The 21,680-nt window shown below is 41.6% G+C and overlaps 1 protein-coding gene across 4 annotated transcripts in view; it reads left to right on the plus strand.

Annotated features, from left to right (window-relative positions):
* The window catches only part of arhgef10la (Rho guanine nucleotide exchange factor (GEF) 10-like a), a 125,159-nt gene that overhangs the window by 26,766 nt on the left and 76,713 nt on the right, over positions 1-21,680 (plus strand). For all 4 annotated transcript variants that reach the window (XM_067586494.1, XM_067586495.1, XM_067586496.1 and 1 more), the window contains 10 exons: positions 190-290; positions 721-798; positions 2,078-2,257; positions 3,350-3,466; positions 9,967-10,059; positions 11,014-11,184; positions 13,208-13,353; positions 14,230-14,402; positions 17,824-17,939; positions 19,311-19,438. In XM_067586494.1, the coding sequence (XP_067442595.1) occupies positions 190-290; positions 721-798; positions 2,078-2,257; positions 3,350-3,466; positions 9,967-10,059; positions 11,014-11,184; positions 13,208-13,353; positions 14,230-14,402; positions 17,824-17,939; positions 19,311-19,438 (1,303 nt within the window). The remainder of the gene's footprint in view (positions 1-189; positions 291-720; positions 799-2,077; positions 2,258-3,349; positions 3,467-9,966; positions 10,060-11,013; positions 11,185-13,207; positions 13,354-14,229; positions 14,403-17,823; positions 17,940-19,310; positions 19,439-21,680) is intronic.

Below are 21,680 nucleotides of genomic sequence, written 5' to 3' on the forward strand. Positions count from 1 at the left end.
TAATAAACTTAGTGTGTTGCAGTGTGTCTCCAGCTGCAGTGAGATCTGAAGGCTGCCTTTCTGTTGTTCCCTCTCTCTCTGTCTCATTCTCTGTCACACACACACACACACACACACACACGTACACACACACACTCTCTTTTTAACCTCTCTGTTTCTTTCTCCTTCTTCATTTCTGAACGTCTGCAGAAGAGGAGGATGATGCAGGATACCTGGATGTGGCTGTATCAGAAGTGAAGCATCCTCCCCCACAGCTGAGCCCCATGCCAGAAGGGCTGACCAGCCACCAGGTGCACCTGACAGGATTATTTCTTCTTACTTGTCCTAAATAAATACACCCACTATATGTTCAAACATGTACTCCAGCATTTTTGTGAACATATGCTCTACCCAGTAGCTTAGAGATAAGGCTCTAGGCTATCATGTTAAAAATGTTCACTGGTTATTTCTGTATTTTTACATACATATACGCTCTATTCTCTTTATCCTGTTTGGAAAAGCAGTGTGTTTTATAACAACTAGAACTGCTGCTGTAATGTAAAAGAAATCATCGACGGACACCTACTTCTCTTTTGACTCTTTTTTTCCTCCTGTGACAAACACATGATTATAGTGCTCTCCATCAACCAGCGCCATGCTTAAGTGAAAGCATACCGCACACTGCAGTCCCATCATGTCCTCTTAGTGCTAGATTTCCTGACTGGTCTGTTGTCTACGCAGGTTGTCAGACGCCATATCCTGGGCTCCATCATTCAGAGCGAGCGCAGCTACCTGGAGTCTCTCAGGAGAATCCTGCAGGTGAGCTGTTAAGTCCCAGTGGTCCTCCTCTGCCACATGCAATATCTTCAGCATTTAGCTATTATGAATTACACTGAAAAGAGAAGCGGTGATATCCATCAAATTACCGCGGTGTCTCAGCATAAATAATCCTGATGAAACAGCCGTCCGTGTTTTCGTGGCGGCGTGCTGATGCTAAGAGAGAGAGACTGTCAGGCTTGCGCTGGATGGGGCGCAGCCTCTCCTCTTTAATCTCTCTTTTTAGTGGGGAAAAGGAGACTTGTTATCTCCTCATCATGGAAAAACAAGAGGAGCATGCACTGGAATGGAATCAGCAGCGATCAATGGCCGCCTTATGCACTGCAAAATCTCTCACTGTCAAGATACAATGCCCTACCTTTGTTGTCGAGTGACATGATTGTGTGTGATGCTTTGTGAGGTTTAGCTCTTTTGAAATATCTTTTGTTATTTGGAGAGTCCAGCCAAGTGGTAAATGCAGTGTCTTCAAACAGATAACATAAAAAGATGAAAGGCCACAAGCACAATTAGACATTGAGAGTTGTAACTTTCTTTATTGCTGTAAGACAGATTGCACAATCGCTCATGTTGTGCTGCCTGCTCATGTTCCTTCTGAAGTTTATTCATTTGGTGTGGATGGATTTACGGAGATAAAAACATCAACGACAAAAAAAAATACCATCACTGATTCTTGGATAGATCCATTTTTTTGGTGTTAAAGTGTGTTTTTATCTTACATGTTTGGCTCGCTCACATAATTATTTATACTTCAGCATGTTCAGACTCAAAGAAGTCATGAATTGCCTTGCCATTCACAAAGAGCCTGTCAAACTCATTTCTTTAGGCTATGTTAATATCCCCATGAGTGCTGACTGAAGAATCAATCAATGGCCCTTTCACCATGTTGCTTTTGCATCTGTAACTCTGCTGGGAGCTGCTTTTTTTTTGCCACTATTATTCTGGCTTTTATGATTACAAGTCACCTTGAGTTTTTAACATGTTTGCTTCTGGCAAATGCTCTTTTATGGGTGAATCATTTGGATTTATGTGCTTCCAGGCGTCATGACTACATTTCCTCATTTTTCTCAATTCAAAGGATCTTTGTCAGTTATCCCTCAGTTGTCTATTTATGCTGCTGAAAAGAAGAAGAGATGCTTAAGGAAGGTGGACTGCTGATTCATCTTAAGCACCCACCCAAACACACACACACACACACACACACACACATTTCATATAACAACAACAGCAATAAAAACTCAATTTTCTCTTACAATCTCTCCAGGAATACCACAGACCATTGATGGAAGCTGATCCTCGCATCTTGAGTCCACGGAAGATCCGGCCTATATTTTACCGAATCAGGGAGATTACGCAGTGCCACTCCATGTTTCAAATTGCACTGGCATCACGTGTGGCTGAGTGGGACACCAGTGAGAAAATCGGAGACTTATTTGTTGCTTCGGTTAGTGTGCGTGCATGCGCATGTTTATTATGTATCTTCATATATGTCCGTGTGAGGCTTATTTGCTTTGTGTGTGTGTGTCGGTGTGCATACTTTATGTGTGTCTGTCTAAAATGCAATCAAAGACTTGGATTCTGCGTAAAAGCTCTTTTTTTTTGTCGCATTTCTGTCTAACTTTATAACACAATCACTGCTACCAGAGTTATAATGAGCTACAGGTTTTAGTTTGGCAAACAGGGACAGTTTACCCCAAACACAGAATCAATTACAGTTGTGATGAATATCTCCACTGCATCCAATACTCTTTGGGATATGTGTTTACAGATTCTGGCACTAGAATAATAGTGTTCAGTGTGAGTTTTCTTTGTCTTTGCATTGTGCTCATCCATAAGGTCCGCTCATTATTCGCCTCTCCGCTGGCCATTATAGCGCTGTTCCATTGATATCCTAAGACCCACCACCAAATGAGGCCACACTAGAAAATGAAAGTGCTGGAATTGTGTACTCCTCATTGAGTTGCCCCTTTTTCATGTGGCAATATATCTGTACCTGCAGGGCTTGTAGTAATATCTTAGAGGCAGGATCCTGAAAGAGGGTGTGAGCAAAGAGGGTTAATTCCTTCATGTTATTTGCTAATTCCCCACCACTCCTCACACTGCCATTATCAGCTGCCTGGTGTGGGTTTAATTGAGGAGAGAGAATAAATGTCTACCTCACAACAGACACACCCCCTCCCACACACACACACACACACACTCTCTCACACTCTGCCACCTCATCCCTCTTTGCCCAACCTCTTAAATGGCTCGTGAAGGGTGTTGCAGCAAGCGGGATGGTAAACAAACCAATTTTTTAAAGTACTATACTTAAGTGGCCATTTTCCAGCCTCTCTTTGCATTGAAATTACCTATGGGTCACCCGGCAAAACAGGATGGTTAGCCAGACATTCAAGATGTCAGAGGAAATTACATGACTTTGTTTGTGGATGCTGGTGTAAAGACAAAATAATCAAACATGGCAGTGCACTAGACCCTCTTATTGTTGGTCTGTTGTTACAAATTCAGATGATTATGCCTCTTTCTGTTTCCACAGTTTTCCAAGTCCATGGTGCTGGATGTATACAGTGATTACGTGAACAACTTCACCAACGCCATGGCTCTCATTAAAAAGGCGTGCATGTCTAAACCAGCTTTTCTGGAATTCTTAAAGGTGAGCTTTAGCCCAAGAGCACAACATATTTTTTTATGTTTGTTTTCTTATTTTTTCAAATCAAAGTTAAAAAATAGCTTTTTAGCTCTTCTCCTTGTTTTCCTCTGTAGTGTTCAGCAGACGCTGTATCGAGCAGAGCAAAAGGCTTCAATAATTTATACTTCCCAGGTTTCTAAGGAGACAGAAAAAATATAGTTAATTACACAAAATACAAAGTAGTTGTTTACACTGGGTTGATGGATGGTATTAAAGTGTGTCCTGATTTTGTGAAAATGTGTTGTTTACAATTTAGTATGCATTAAGGGCAATCAGATTTAAACATTGTTTACCTTTGCCTGTTCTAACACTGGAAATGTCCAAGATTGTCTATAAAATGAATACGTCCTGTATTCACATCATAATCGCATGATTATTCTCAGGATCTGACAGTAGCTGGTGTGTATTTGTATGCTTATTTCTCACATGCACTTGAATTTTTTTTTAGTATATTTTGAAAAGCTCCCATGAGGTTTATAATGGAACATGTTGAAATCTGCAAATGGATGATTACCAAATACCTTAACTAGAATAAAAGCTGATTTACCAAAAAAAAAAAAAAAAAAAAAAAAAAAAGAAGAAGCAACATTTCTTGTTAATCTATATTTAAGACAGAAGGAGGAAATTTGACAGCTTTCCACAACCAGACAATCAAGATGCGTTATACTGTTTATTTGTCATTAATTAGGGATCATGAACAAGGAAAAAAAAAATGTGCCAGAGTGCATGGAGGGTGCCAAGAAATTATTTGGATGTGCTGAGTTTAACAATTCCCCTGTGTGCCCAGCATTCATGCATGAGTATGACCTGGATCATTGAGCTGTAATGCTGATTTACAGAACCAGATCACACAGCTGACAGTCATGCATGTTATTCCAGATAACATGCGTCCTTTTCCTTTCTGCTGAAAGGCTCCTCTGTCTCTCCCACTGTCTGCTACAGCTTTCACTGGCAATGTGAGGGCAAACCATGTAACAAATTGGCTAGACACAAACTGGAAAAAACATTAAATCGATGACAAATTTCATTATGTAGCTTTTAAAATATTGTGGAGGCATTAACTACATGCGCATGACCATAAGCACACAAGGAAAATGTACTGCAACTATTAAATGCAATGTTTGAATAAAGTTTGCAGACATTATGATGCAATATGAGACCTACATTCACAGAATATATATATATATATATATATATATACATATATATATATAGTCAGAAATATATCTTACACAACTGTAAGTATACTATAAATAGTAACTCTCAATTCCACTTTTCAGTTTTGAGAAACAAAAATCACAGCCTGCTCTATTTCACACAGGTTTTGTCCACTAATGGGATCTAAAAGCTTGACCATTCTCCTCTGCAGAGCAGCACACTGAAATTTGCAGCCACTTGCTCAGCTAGTCAGGTCTAATCTTCTCCAGTGGTACAAGAATCCACTTTCATTCAGTAACGGAAAGAAAAACGTGACATTGAGATTAGGGATGCATGATATTATCGGCAGGTCATCGGTATCGGCCGATATAAGCTCTAAAATGAAACATCGGCATCGGCCGAAATGAACATTTTCTGCCGATTATGAGAGGCCAATTTGTTGCCTTCTCCTCCACCATATGACTGTGCTTCCCTCCACGGATTGTTTCACCCTGACGGTCACGGTGCTTCCTCTGCAGGCTCCACTTCACTCAGCTGCCCGTCAGACCAGCTGCTTCTTCTAGCAGAGGCTAGCTGGCTGTGCTTCACTCCGGCCAAGCTGCTAACGCTCCGCTAGCCTCTCAGCTAATGTTAGCCCCAGCTCTCTGTGTGGATCCAACCAGAGCATCAAGCCGCGGTTTGTTGTTCAGGTTTAAGTGGGAAGAAGCAGCGGGTCTGACGGGCAGCTTGAGTGAAGTGGAGCCTGCGGAGGAAGCACCGGGACCGTCAGGGTAAAATAGTCCATGGAGGAGCTGCTATGTTCGGCTGCACAGATAGGAAACACTGCCACCTTCTGCTCCAGAGTGTTGACCAAAGATTAATCCTACACATTAATCCTGTCTGTCTAATAAACTCAAAGAAAACTCTACTGCTCCACCCACTTGGCAGGTTCATAAAAGTTTAAATACTGAGCTCCTGTACTCCAGTCTTCCTAAATTCTTCCTTCATATATTGTCTTTCTTGATCATACTTAGTACAATCTATGATTGCATGTGTAATAGTCTCCTCAGCCAGCTGGAAAAAAATATGTGCATATATCGACATTGGCAATCGGCCACAATGAGTTGGAAATATCAGCATATCGGATATTGGCAAAAAATCCAATATCGTGCGTCCCTAATTGAGATGATTACCTTTGGTCAAGGAAAACTCCCTCTTCTCCTTGTGCGTTTTAGTTCTGCCCCACCTGTGTGTGTGTGACTGATCCTCATTCCGAGCAGTGTCCAGGAGGCTTTTGGTTGTTTGGACTGTAGTTTACTTGCTTAGGGTTAGACAGTGATGAGGATGACAATAGCACAGACCTTCTTGCTGCAGGTTATGCTGTTTCTGCAAGCTAACTCCAGCATAATCTCCAGCTGTGCTGAGAATGGAGCCTATCCTCTCAGGAGAGATCCACATCAGAGGTATTCATGGCCCCAAAAATTTTGGCCTGGTTTCAAACAAATCCTTGGAAAGCCTACCTGAACCTGTTGTGCATAAATTAACATTAAAATTAAAAAAACAGACTCAAATTGAAAGGGATCTGATTACTAGGAACTGAGTGGACTTGTGAAGACTTCTTTGCAGAGGAGTCTCCTAAGCTCTCAATGCAAGCAGCCTTGCTTGTGGTTGTTAATGCCACCTTTGCCGTTCCACCTCCATCACTAACCCCAAGCTGTTGGGCACACCTGCCAGTATTTACAGCTTGTAGTTCCCAATACATTAGGGAAAGGGTCTTGTCTCCACTCCCTTCTCCACTGCGTTTCAGCTGCCTACTTCCTTGAGTTAGTGGGGAAGCAGGTGTCCTACACCTCTACCCTAAAGGGGACATATTATGCACATTTAAAGGTCTATATTTTTATTTTGGGGCTCTACTGGAACATATTTGCATGATTCACAGTTCCAAAAACTCCTTATTTATCTTATACTGACCCTTTACACACCCCCTCCTTTATCTGATAGAGGCCGTTTTAGCTCCTGTCTCTTTAAGCGCCCCCTCCTGAGTAATCCACTCTGTTCTGATTGGCCAGCTCTTGGAAGCTGCCCCTAGGCAGACATCCGCAGGCTGCGGAGGCTATGCCAACAAACCATCCAACAAACTATAGTAGTAGGATTTCACTATTTTTTCTCATTTTTTACTCAAGATGTCAACTTCTCAAATGCATCTGTACATTTTCGAGCCAGAATGCAATCTGAAATATGAGAGTGGACAACACAAACAACACATGGAAAAACCTTAGCAACAACCTTAGCAACCAAGGCTACAGAACATTCATAAATGTAAATGGGCCATAAATGAGCATGTGTGACGATCTGACATCCTGACAACTCGTCAGGAAGATGGAAAAAACTGTCACAAATGAAGCATTCAGAGCACGTTGAAGTCTGGGCTTTTTACTTGCAGGGAGCATTTCTAACTTCATTAACCTCAAGCTTTGGAACTTTAACCATGTTCAGCATAGATATCTGACATCATAACAGTTAATGAATAGCAGAAAACCAGGAAAAAGCATAATATATCCCCTTTAAGGAGACAAAGAAATGGTGGGATATATACAAATGATCCTGCTGTCGGTCCAGCTTCCCGTAGCTGGTGGAAACTTGACTCTGTTTGATATTTCCTATGGGTGATTACTACAGGCAGGACCTATCTATCAGCTGCGGAAATTCAGGTCATGTCCTCACAGTGATCAGTCAGGTGAACTATATTGCCCTCTGCACTGATATCGTCTCAGGTAGTCTTAGGGTTTTAGCCACCTTCTCTGTTAGACATGTTGGCCTGAACATGACTGCCCTCCTAAACAGAGATACAGGTGTTCTCCTCAAAACCTCTCTCACCATCTGTGTACCTGACACCGCTCAAGCATTTTCAGTGCATGAAGCAAGAAAGATTCTCCGTCTCCAATGACATCTTGACCTAGTCAGGTGTGGTGGAAAAATTCTATTTGTAGCTTCTCAAACTTTTCATGGTATCCACTCAGGGGTCACCTTTGATTCTGTGTAGAGATATGTCTCTGTACATTCACTGAACATTAATTCTGGCAGATTACAGAAGGAGGTATAGGGTGTTACTGACTGCACCTTTGGCTGTTGTGAAAGGATTGGGATGCTGCTAACCATTGTGGGATTGTGTCTCTTCTTATTGAGTGCGTATTAAGATAAATTGGTGTTTGGAGCCTCAACACCCTTGATTACATCTATTGACTAGTGGGAATGTTTCTGGTCAGGTCAGTCAAGTCAATCAGGCTGTTCTATAGCCTCTATGTGGTAGGGATCCCAAATTGTGTGCCGCTTCATTGCTGCTTATTGTCGAAATGTTGGCCTTTGTCCTACTAAGCTTAAATATAGAACCACTTAGATGCTCATGAAAAATAATAGTCATGCATTGCAACCTTAGACCTGTAAATACAAGTTGAGCGCTCTAATCTCTGTATGTTGCTGCTCCACAAGTGGGCTTCATGGATGCAAAGCTGGGTTTCGGTGCTCATGCTATAGGGCCAGTACCATGGGACAATATTAGATGCCATGTGATTGCCTGAGTGAGTTTATCTGAACAAAGTAAAGTTTGCTCCACCTTTTGTTTATAGAAGATTTGGGCCACCATGTCTGTTAGGAGGATAACGGTTACAAAAAATCGTTATATTAATTAGTCTCTCAGGAATTGGAAATCTTTCCGACAAAGGGACCTCTGTCTTCTGCTTTAAAGAACACACACAGACAACTTCTTGCTGATAAATGAAGCTACATGTCTACCAATGACTGAATGAATGAAGCATTAACAAGGAGTACATAATGAAGAAAAGAATCAAACACATGAAACAAGGACCTGACAGCAGGGCCTACCAGCCTGTCCGGTGGATTCACTCCAGCCTGATACGTTGCTGCCCCGGTTCTCCGAGGCAATCAGATGTGTCCCGGCGATACAGTGTCTGTTGAGTCCTTGTGATTTTATTGCTGAATGTCGCATAGAACAAAGAAACTGTTCCTTCAGTTTGATACTGAGGTGCACGGAGACTTGTTTTAGAAAAAAGGTTAAAATGCGCACATATCTCAGACGAGGAAATGAAAAATAAAGACGACGCTCCTTGGTGGAGTGTAGATTAGGACCAGCCTGCCTAAAGGAGGTTGGTCAGGCTCTTTTATCCGCTCACAAAACATTAATATCAATCCAATATATGTTATTATATGACGTATCAATCAAATTGATTCAGCTCATTTTCACACAAAGGAAAAATAAGTATGTGTCAAGTAAAGTAAAAATAAAACAAATTAAATATTAGCTACGACACTCAGATAGTAGATGATCTTGGATCTATTATGTTTCTGCAACAAACATTTTATTTTTCCTTGTTTTATTTCCGCCTCACAGTTGATCTTGTGTCTTACCACCTATTAAATGTGTGCAATTGTTTGCCTTTTCCTACTGATGGTGTCATCGTGGCACAGACTTGACACTGCACTGGAACTATATCTGCTCCTGATCTACGCCCACAGTAATATATTAGACATAACACTCTCAAAAAATCTCCTCTTTCATACTCTCATATGACTAACTGGCCCTGATTTTCATACCTTATTCACCCACTCGCACGCCTACACATGATCTACAGAGGATTCTGTCAAGTTCCCTCTTGAAGTAGGAATGGAATTGTTAAAGCTATTTCTAGCAAGCTCTTATAATCTCCTACTGTTTTCAATTATTTCAACGTAAATAGGTTGGCAGCACCTATTGGTAGTAACTAAGCGCTAAGCATCACCTGACATCACAACTCAGGAACCTCTTAATGAAGGCAAGTCTGCTGAAATTGGTGGACTATGGAAGATACCACAGAGATACAGTCTTCAACACCACATGTTTTGGTTGTTTTTGGTGAATTTGTTTTGCCCTGTTGATTTTGATTTATTTGAAAATGCCAGTTTATTTTTTGGGAATGTTTCTTTGGGGTTTTGATTTCGTTTATGACACAACACTCAGCCAAAGCAGTTTCTAGTCTAACCCAACAACTCTCAGCACCCATTCAAACCCCTTGACTACCTGAACCATCGTAGATCATCAAACAGTGGGCGACTAACTAACAGTTTAATCAAAATACAGCGCATCGATCATGTCATGGCATGTGTGGGCGGCTATTTTGAACGTTCCCATTAAGCGTAGAAGCCGTAATAAGAATTGTTTTCTCTTAATGGCCTTCCTGTGGGGGTAGAGAATATTTTTCCAACTGAATGTTCTGTTTCCTTTGTATTCAATTCCTGACCCTGCTGTATTATCCCTCATTTTTTCCCTCCAGAAGAAGCAGGCGTCCAGTGTTGACCGGATCACCCTGTACGGCCTGATGGTTAAGCCCATTCAACGATTCCCTCAGTTCATATTGCTCCTGCAGGTAAAAAATGTTCTTTGTCGAGGACCAGTCATTTCATTTGTCATAATAAAGTGAATCTCTCCAAGTCTTACAAACTAAAATACTCCCAATATGAGAAACTTTGAGTTAATTTAAAAATTCTGCAGCACATAGACTAATAAAGATGCAAAGTTGCAAGGCCACAGAATCGATTATGGATTATAACTTATTAAGTACAAGGTATCATACCTCACATACTTTTTCACTGGGGTTAGCCAGAGCTTGAAAAGTAGCTAGCCACATCAGTTTTTCTTATATTGCTGGCTTTACATCTTGATTCTTCCACTTTCTATTCTGAGCAAAGATTTGAATTTGAGCTTGACTTGCTGGATCTGCAGTAGCTCATTTCATCCCTCAGTAGGCATTGATTATCCATGAATTCAAAAGATAAGTTATGAATGTGAATCAGGCATTTTCTTCTTGCCTAAATGCAGTACTCCAAAGAGGAAGTCTATGTATTAAATCATACATTACAGGGAACTAGAGCTGAGTTACATCTGAGACGCGTATCAAGACAACACCAAGCTTTCATAGACACAGGACAAAGGCATGAAAGCCATGAAGCCTACAGGCAGACAGATTTTGATCATTTTGTGTTTTCAAATTTACTTTTATTGATTTGTTTTGACCAACACTGCTGAGAAATTGGTATGAAGTGCAACACAATGATCTTTATAGAGTTAACTTAACCGATGGAGAGTCAGTGTGGCATACAGTTACCTACATCCTCTGGAAACCGTAGCACTTACACACCTAAACTCAAAGAGAGTATTTGATCAAGATTGAAACTTTTCAAGGCAAAGACAACAACTCCAAAGAGAGCACTCTATTTAGTTCAAATTAAGTATATCGTAGCATACAGAGGCAAGTATTAAATCTGGTTTAGATTATTTTTAACTTGTTTTTACTTAAAACTTTCCTTGTGACCTTTTCTAGGACATGCTTAAGAATACACCAAAGGGCCACGTGGATCGTCTTCCTCTGCAGCTTGCTCTGACAGAGCTGGAGATGCTGGCAGAGAAGCTGAATGAACAGAAACGAGTAGCTGACCAGATTGCAGAGACTCAACAACTAGCCCGCAGCGTCAGTGATCGCCTGCTCAGTAAGGTGACTGGATACGCATGCACTCCCTCTTGCACATGTACAGACATTTGCACACACGCATATGCCCCAATCAAATCAAATGTGAGCCTTTTAACTCCTCTGCAGCCTTATCACTGTGAGCCAAACACCTATAAATTAAACTAGTATATAGCAATCGCTTATATCACTTCCCCACACATTAATCTAGGGAGGCATTTTTATTTAGAGAAATTATCTCCCAGAAATGATGCCCATTATCATCCCTAAACAGTACCAAATGCAATGGCAGAGGCGTTGCCTCTCCATTACCACACTGAAATTACAGTCCTGCCGCTGCATATCTGAACAAATGCTGCTCTGAATAAGAAGAATTAGGGGGTAAATGAGACATTTAATTGGAAAATGTAAGAGAGCTATCTCTTTCACACTGTTGCTCTGCCTCCTCCTCCTCTCTCTCCCCACTTTACCTTCCCTCTATTCCCCTCTTGCACTCTCTTGCTTACTCTCTTGCTTACTTTCTCACTCCACTTATACTCTCTTCTTCTCTTTCTCTAGTGTGACTGCATATTCCTCTGTCTTCCTCTCTCTCTCTCTCTCCTACCTACCCCCCTTTCTCTTTATTTCTCTCTATCAGTCCTTGCTTTCCAGGACTCTGAGATGAGCTGATTCGGCCAATCTCCTCCACTCCACACAGAATTCCATTTGCTGCGGTGACACTGCAGAATTCCAATAGGAAACAGTCTCCTCTATTGCCCCCATAACCATCCAATGAAATATTCATTCTTTGTCTCAAAGTATCTAAGTCACCGGAATAGGACAGATAACAATGTGAGTGAGAATGGGTTTTGCACACACTCACACACACACGCATGCACTCCCACTCACTCATGCACACGTGAATGGTGCAATGCCCTCTGTGCTTACTGATGCTTGAAGATTTTAAGGGTGTATTCTTATGGCAAACCACCTCTTGAGGGAGCGGTACAGTTTTGTGGCTATCAAACAGCAGTCTCAGTCAGACTAATGACTCATTTTGTGTGCAATCTGAGCCACAACCAAAAGCAGCTACAGATTGCCTGCAGATCTGACATCTTCTATGAAATGTGGTCAGATGTGTTACTGCACTGCAGGTCGTAGAACGGACACAGCAGAGATTTATTATTCGCTAAAATTGGTGCCTTTTGAACAAACACAAACATCAGAGTATCAGGATGCAAACTTGGTATTTGGACTTTACCTACTGCTTGCAGTATAGTGGTTTCACTTAAATTCTGATGAGTCCGGCTTAGATTGGCGCAGTATGCATAAATTGAAAGTATTGATTTAGGCAGTCATAAAAGAAGCTGGACCAAAGTGATACAAAAAGCTTGCTGTTGCTATTTCCTCTTGCCAAACATATGGATGACTGGAAAGCACAGCATGAGCCAACATACTGTAGCATAAATTGCATCTGTTATCGGATTCTTTAACTGTGTCTGTGTGTGTGTCTGTGTGTGTGTGTGCAGTTGCGTGTGTGCAAAGGTGTGCATTTTGCAAAGTGTTTATGCATTTGTGTCCATGTGTAGTTGCCTCATTGTGGTGGAAAGGATTGTGTGTCCCAGTGCTCATAAGTTAAGCCAGTTTGGACTCTGTGGTAGTGGTATGGTGGATAGCAAAGTACAGACAAAAAGACAAAGAATGATCTGGAAGCATTTAATTAAAAAAATAAATCCTGTAGCCCCACGCAGTTGAAGGTTGTCTTCCAGCTCTCATCACTGTAAACATGAAAGCAAGGTGAAGATAGCAAAAAGAACATGTGCCTTGTTGTGTCTTTCATTAAGTCCGCTGAATGAACCGGCTAGAGATGCGACTGTGTATGTGCCTCGTGCGTGTATACGTATACACACATTAAATGACCTTCAGCAGCATGAGTGTGTTGTTAATCCCTGATGAGACATCTGTTCCTCCAAGCCAGACTTGTGTGTCCTCCAGGCATTGAACTCTGGAGGACTGGCCCTTTGTGATGCTGTCTCCTATGCCTCTGATCTGATTGCTGTGTCCCTTTTAGCAACTGAACTCGGAGCAGGGGTCACTGGTCCTTTGTGAGACGCTTATAGAGACTGTGTATGGCGAACGGGGACAAGTCCTGAAGTCGAAGGAGAGAAAGGTCTTCCTCTTTGATGATGTACTCGTCTGTGCCAACATAAATGTCAAGTAAGTCCCTCTTGTAAAGCAAGTTGAGCTCAAATTCCCTTGCATTCATAAATACTTTGTTAATGCGTTTATAAGGCGTAGCTCTAGCATGAAGTTGTGTGTAAGTTTTGAAGGGAGAGTCTGCTAAACTGCACTGTTAGGAGAAATATCTGTTAGGTGGCACAGGGCTCTAATGTGATACCCTAAGTTTTGCAAGGATATTTTGGCGAACTGCATAGTGAAGAGAAATAGCTGCTAGGGGTTTTGAGCGCTATCTGGAGTTGCAGGAGTTTTATCAGCTTTAAACAAATGGTAGAATGCCTAACTACAGCTACAGGAGTCCTAGATTACTGACATAAAACATTTTTTGGTTTCTTTCCAATTTATCTTCTGTGACAGCACCATTGATCACATCTCTCTCTTTCCCTCTCTCTCTCTCTCTCTCTCTCTCTCTCTCTCTCTTTCTCTCTCGAGAAGTAAACAGGAAAGGGATTTCGCATATTTTTGCAAAGCTCCTGTCAAAGATGTCGCTTAAAGCTCTCTTGTTCAGCCTTCAAAGTAATTATGACTCCACGTCTCATTCAACTCAAGTGTCCCAAAGTTGACTTTGTCTGCCCTCTAGGATCTTGACAAACCGATCACAATGTTGATTATCTGCGTGATTACAGGAATACATGAATAGCAATGAGCTCCTCGTCACAGCCAGGGGTACAATTTTGGCGGGGAACATGGGTGATCATAAAGATTCTAATTCCCACTCCCAAGTCTTCTCCATGACATTTCAAAGAGTGCCTCCTCCTATGGAGTGCCGTTAGGAGGATGTGGAATGGGAGGGACTATATCTCAGGCTGTTTTTCATCTAATTTACCTCCTCTCTTTTTTTCATATCTCCAACAGGGGACCTCCGGATATCAGCAGCCTGGTCCCTGTCGGCCCCAAGTACACGATGAAGTGGAGCGCCCCCTTGCAGCAGGTGCAAGTAGTAGAGGTGGGGCAGGAGGGCTCTCAAAGCAAAGACACCATCTTCCAACAGAGCGGGGCCAAGCGGCAGACTGGTGCCGCTGCTTCAGGTGAAATAAACAAAACAAACCAGTTCTATCTCATTCCTTTCCCACATCTGTCATTTTGTAGTTAATCTCATCACTCGGACTGACTTTTAGTCTCAGGCCCTTTCTCTGACTCAGCAAAGCTAATCTGTTTCTGTTCTCAAGTGTCCCGCGGAGGGCTGGAGATGCGTCCATGCTGCTTGTCACTCTGATTGAGGATGTGTTTGTGAGGAGGATAGTGATGACGGTCACACTTGTTCCCATCTGCCTGGGGTGTTTTATCTTGGAGAGAGATGTGGGGGTAGAGAGCCCCCTGCTGCAGGATCCCCACAGTCTCATTTCACTCTCTGATAGACCACAAACACATCTAGAGTGGAGTCATCAATCTGCAGAGATTATTCCCTCCCTTTCCAGGCCCAATTAGAGAGCCAGTAGCAGTAGATAGGAATCGGTGGTTGAAACACTAGTTCTCCCACCACCCCTCACAAAACTCTGGTGTATACAGAGCTTGACGAGATCCCTGATAAATGTGCCATGGGAAAAGGGAGATACAAAGCCTTATCAGGATGTAATGGTACAGGCTTTTTAAAGTTGCTGCTCCATGACTTAAATATTAATGGTGCCTTCTGCAGAGCTACCCGTGTCATGCACAGCAAACATCTACTGTTTTGAGAGCTGGTTCAGATTCTCACTGGATTAAGTTTTTCGCTGTTGTTCAGGTAGTGTATACTCCAAACTTTGCAAGGTTTTTGGGATCATTTAAGGTTAACTCTCAGTGCAGCTGTCTTTCTTCCTTTACCTGTGTCTAACTCTGCGAATGCTATGCCCCGCAGAGGGCGCTGGATTTCCGACTCTGACATTCTCTTGTCTTTTTTTTTACCTTTTCGACATGGTGCGGTCACCTTAATCATGTCTATCCAGAAACCTCCCCGAACATCTGCGGGGCCGTTCCCCAAATTTTCATTCTGACAGGCTGTCCCATCTATTTATATTTCCATCCCCCTGTGATGTCATTCAGTGGGGTGTCGAGTCTAAATCCTGCAGTCCCGCGGCATGACTCAAAATTGAGTCATTTTTCATCTTCTGCAGGTCCCTGTGCCCTTCTTTATTGAAGAAAGCTGGCCTTTTGGGAAACACAGGCCTGTCTTCTTTACTCTTCCCCTTTGTCTTTGCTTATATCTCTGTTGGACAGTCTCTCTGTCTGTTCTTGCCAACACACAGAAGGCCCACCAATCTATGTGCTCTTTTCCTAAAAGCTGACTGTGCCAGATGTTTAGTCTCACGCTGTTTTACCTTCATTCTGCCCCCATTATACCTCCCTCATTGCTGCTTCTCTCTTGACCTGCTGTTCGGAGCACTTTTTTTGTTAGAAATATACCAGTGGGCTTTGGCTGCGGATCAGACAAAGGTTTTGATGCAGGTATTGAAGCTGCATTGTCTTTAAATCCACTGGCTACCATCACTGGCACAGCAGCTGAGTGCTAGATTGCTGACTTATTCCAGGGAAAGCAGGGATGGACCCCTCTGGGCTCTGGCCTTCCACAGTGGAGAGCTACGTGCCTGGCGGCCGGTGTGGATAGCCATGTCTGAGTGTGAAAACCATATCCTGCCTCAACAACGGGATTATGCTGGATTACAACTCAGCACATTCACCTCTCGGGCCGCAGCCAACAGCAGGCCCCCAGAGGACTCGCGAACCTGTGCAGAGGTTCAGGCAATCCCTTCGGAGAGGACAGGAAGACATTGTTCTTGCAGCTCGCAGCACACCCCGTTATATTCAGATGTTTCACCTATTGATTTTCTTGCACAAGATGACAGATGTCACTGGCTGCCTGTGTCAAAGATCCCATTAAACCCCAAAAGCTGCAATGGAGCTCTTTAAATGAACAATACAAGCCCACCCCTCTCTTTTTCTCACTCCCTTCCCTCTTACGGCTTTCCTCTCACTCCATTTATGCAAGTGAATAGACAAAAGGCGGCAGGTCCCCTCGGAGGAACATGCCTCACTACGTCCGCCTACCGGCACAGCTCTTCCACTACTTCATTATGTGGCAACAGTGACAGTGCAGGACAGCTCTGGAGCAAAATCTACCTGCAGAATTTAATTAGGCAGTTCTCCTGGAGCCTGCTGCTAGGGAGATGTGGGCCAGGGGAGCTAGGACGGAGGATAGCAGACAGGCGGAGACACAGATATCGATTCGTGGCAGTAGGAGAGAGAGACTTTGAAGGTAGTGGGCCTCAATCGATGCTGAATTTTGCGTCTAATGAGACACCTGCATTCCTTTTGGCCAGCAAAAGGGCATCATAGCTCCAAATAACAGTTTCTCCATCTGATTTTTTTAGTTATAAATTCACTCTCAATCCACAAATAATGAAGATCGATCCATCTACACATCGCAACTCTTTTATTTGTGCCGTTGGAGTTTAGGCAAAAGCAACTTTTCTTTCTGCACTTCCACTAGTTCTCAGAGGCAGTGTCATTGCTGTCTCCATATACCGTGTTTATTAAGTGAAAGTCTGCAACCATGTTTATCATTTTTAGTGCTGAAACAATGAACCCTTTACATGATTAGTCAATTGACAGAAAATGTTAATTAAAAGATAGGATCACAAGTTTTCAAGTCTATCTTAAAACAACAGTCAGGGGTCCATATGAACATTTCAACAGGTACCGCTTGCTGTAGTCGTTCCTCCTATTCACACCGGCTGTGTGCTCAGCTGCTCTCAAAGAGATTCCAATATAAGTGATGGATGACAAAATCCACAGTCCTCGTTTTGTGCAAAAATGCATGTATCTAAGTCGAGATAATATGAGGCTTTCAGTCTGAATCAGTCAAATCTAGTGGATATCTTACAAAGTCTTTTTAGTACAAAGTTCAAAACATTTTGTGAACATTGTTGGCTAATTTAGACCGTTGAAGCCTCATATAAACTGTAAGATGTATTTTTACACTGTACAGGGTGTAAAATTGGAAGTGCATTAGGAAGGAATCTCTTAATGGCCAGAGTAAACTGGAGGAATGATTAAATGATTAAGGAATGATTTAAGACAGCCAACCTGTCTCTCAAGTCATATATCAAGGGAAAAATACTTTCCCACTAAATGGTTTCACTTTCTCAAAAATAATAATTATTTTACGTCACCTTGAGCTTCGTGAACCATTTTTTTGTTATTTTCTGACATTTTATAGATCACCTATTAGTTGCAGCACTGATCGATTATTACCGAATAATAATAATTTGCTAATACCTCTTATGTATAATATAATAATATGATAAATGATGTGAATATGATGAAAAAAGGTCAATGCACTTAACCTTCCTGTCTTTGTATTTTATCTGTGCATGCTATGTGCTTGTCAGTATACTGTATGTATATATGTAAGTGTAGTGACGGTGTCAGTGACATCACAAACTCTTAAGCTTTGTGTCGCCTACCTCTTAGGTAAAGCAATCCTGGGCCCTCCACGTCTCTACCAGGAGCTGCAGGAACTTCAACATGACCTTTCTGTTGTGGAGGAGGTCACTCTCCTTGTGGGCACACTGCAGGGAACGTACCAGGTACATGCTGCTTCGTGTTATAATTTCACCGTGGCTGGACTACCTCACAGGAAACACATATATATCATACAACAAATGGCATATAATTCAACAAAGTCAGCTGAAAGGCAAGATCTCAGGCATTGGGTTCCTCAGTCCAACTGACTCTACAGGCCAAACCAAAGACGTCACAATTTGTTACATATAACAAACCACCACGCAGGCTAGCCTTGTTCTCTCAGGGTTTTAAAAGCCTTTGTCTAAATTGGCCTCTTAAAAAATACTCCCACAGCCTGACCTTCACATGTACTATTCTCTCCTCTAAAAACAGTCTTCAGTATAACAAATTATATATAAGCATGTTATCTCAAGATATTGACTGAAAATATATGAAATATGGAATGTATTCTGTAAACTGCAACTTACCTTATAATACCTCCTAAGCCCTGAGAACACAATGAAGAATCACAGAGGCAGCAAAGACACAATTGAAGTATGCACAGTTAATTTAAATTGCAATGCAAACGTAAGATATCAAGTTTGGATAGTACAAAGATAATCATTTGGGGAAATATCTGGCATTCCTCTTAAAGAAATTACAAAGGCATGCAAGATGTTTAAAATGTGATCAAAGACTGGTCTCATATGCTTCTTGAGTCATCAGTTTCCAAAAGCATGAAGTCTCCTATCTATCTCCTCATCATCAACAGTGTCACAATGGTGAGAATGAGATGTTCCCTCTGATATACTTGATAGAAGTTTCAGATTTGCTTTGTTGCAAAAGAATCCGGCAGTGCCTTCCTGTAGTTTTCAAATCAGGACACTTCCCAGTGGTCTGCCACTAACACATTAACAGTATCATACACTACATAACACAGCCAGGGGGGTATACTCCAGCAATCACCAAAGAGCCTCTCAGGCTAATAGTAGCACCTTTGCCTCCATGCACCTAATGAGCACAGTGTCCTCAGGAGGAGAGATATTGGCCTGGTCCTAAATCAGTGATTTTCACGTTCCACCCGGTTATAATGTTGTCCACTGAACAAATAGACGAAATACTTCTGCACAGCTCATTGACTTCTGAAAATTGATTTGATACTATTTGACTTGAGGGACTAGGTTTTACTATAAAATGAATGCTGGTGTTGAAGTGAATTCAACATTATTTTTGAGGGGATAAAAACGCCACAAGGATTCAAATTATATACCTTTTTATGTGACTGGATTTGAAGTTGTTTCTCAGTTTGTGTGTTAGTATATCAATACGTTAATACATCTACAGTATACTACTGTGCTCAGTGTGCACATAATGTTCTTGTACGTGTGCTAGACAACATACTGTATGCCTCAGCTGTGAAACAAGTTTTAACTGTGTGTGTTTTTCCATCAAAGAATCTGAACACCACCGTTGCCCAGGACTGGTGTCTAGCTCTGCAGAGGCTTATTCGGATCAAAGAAGAACAGATCCAGAGTGCTAACAAATGTCGCTTACGCCTGCAGGTGCCCGGCAGGCCAGACAAGTGAGTAGTTTCACAAATACAGATGTGGCTCTAAGTAAATCTATTGTGTAGCCTATTTTGGGATGTGAGTGCACACATGCATAAGAGTAACAAAAAAGACATGATTAACAATAACACCAACGCTAAAGGTTTCTTTCATATTGGTAAATGATTTTACAAGTTCCAAAATATAAAAGTACTCACTTTATACAGCGGAGTTCATTCCAGAAAAGGTCTTAATGATGAAATAACCATAAAAACAGACAGAACCAGACTATCATAAACCACAACAAGGATTATGATAATGAAGAATCTTGACATTTTGTGTTTATCTTGAATCACTCAAAGCACATTCAAGGTTTATTCTCAGCCAGAGTTCAGCGCCTACTCCCTTTGCAACAACTTTATAAACAATTTTATAATTTTTTATTCTTATTTATTTCCATTTTTACTTGGTTTACAAAAAGAGAGTGGCACAAAATATATAATATAAGAGGAAAGAGAGGAAAATCCAGGATGTTGCAGTTACATATATGCACTTAGATCACCGGGCCAACAGGACACCCTAACCTTTTGCAAATTAGAGGTGCGAACAGTTTATTCTGTCGTGAGTGGGTAATTACCTGACTCAAATAATTCATTTCTTTTAGTGCTCGGATGGAATAATGAATAGCCTCCACAAAATATTCATTTTTCAGATTTGAATTGAGACACTGTTTGCTTTCCTGGATTCTGTTATGTATCAGCCTTTACTGAAGATCGGACTTTGGTACATAACCTTCTGAACAACTCAATTAAAATGTATATTATTTTATGTTTACAGCATCTGTGAAGAAAGACGAATCTTGAGCACTTGATAAAGTAGAATATTTTTCTACACTACAATGCTATCATTCATCTCCCAGCTGTAGGATTTATATTAGATTTGATTTTACAAGAGATTTTACAAAAGTAAACAAGATAAGTAAGTTAATGAGCCATATAGTTTAGAGGGAAAATTATTTCCTCGAGTCCCTTGATGTTTTTATATATTTATGGCTTCCAAGTAGATAACTGGCAATGTAGAAAATGACCCCTAGTATTTTTTTTGCTGGACTGCCGGCCCTACACATGCGGCCAAGTGTTGGAGTTTCCCGGTGCGAACGGTTTTCTAGTTACGTCGTCAGGGGCTGTTTATAGCGCTTCCACTCATAGCCCTGTTTCCACAGGACTAGTATTACCTCATGTGATTTAGAAATTACCCTACAGGCCCCCCCCATGTTTGTGTTTCATGCTGTATCTGTATTTTACTCTAATTTACTGACATTACCCCCCTGGATATGTGAGACAACATGACAGGCTGCAAATTTTTACAGTCTTGTCTCTAAATGACCTAAACACATAACTGTAATGGAAACAGAGGACAGCGCCTTTCCTGCTCCGAGCTCTCAGCTCCGGTATTAAATGCAGAAAGGTCGGCTAAACTCCTATTTAAACAGACATATACCAGCGTCTCTACCATCTCCTCCGTCCAGTGAGATCGACTCTCCGGCTGGAACGGCTGTCAGCAGGCGGCAGGAGAGATGCTCCGTGGTGCGTTTGGATTTTATAGCTGAACTAAATACCAGAACGCAAAACTTTTTATTTCTTTTGACATTTTCACATCACAAACAACGAACAAAAGCATTAAAATACAAGTCTTGCAGGTAAAACATGAGACTCAGGTAGGCTGTTATATCAGTTTAGTATAGGTGCACTTGCTGTAACTGCAGGTGGAGATAAGCCTCCTGAATTTGCAGCCAATGCTGTCAAAACTTTCATTTATAATTTACCACAGCCTGCAGATGAACATTTAATATCCAGGAATTCACATTAAGGACATTAAGGACCCTACCAGTGACTATCCCTGTAACAAATTGGCTACAATTTTGCACACTCAAACACAAAACAGCAGCAGTTGCAGTTTTGTTCTCAGTATATACACTTATATGCAATCCTTAGCAGGTTACCTTGTCATACATAGGATGTTAAAGTGGTTGTCTTAACATGTTGAAGTGGATCCTGGTGGGTGGAGTGACTACTGAATGACTGAACGCCTACTTAGAGAAAAACAAAGATAGCAAGGAGAGAGCATATGAGTAGCTTAGACTATAGCGCAGGAACTGGGAATAGCAAATAATGGCAGATTATAATGGATCCCATTTCATGGCTTCTGGTGGGGATAGGATAAGAAAGAGGCAGGGGAGGACAAAAAGGGAAAGATTGTGATAGAGAAGCCAGAGCC

This window comes from Thunnus thynnus, chromosome 4 (assembly GCF_963924715.1).
Source record: "Thunnus thynnus chromosome 4, fThuThy2.1, whole genome shotgun sequence".
Classification (NCBI taxonomy): Eukaryota; Metazoa; Chordata; class Actinopteri; order Scombriformes; family Scombridae; genus Thunnus; species Thunnus thynnus.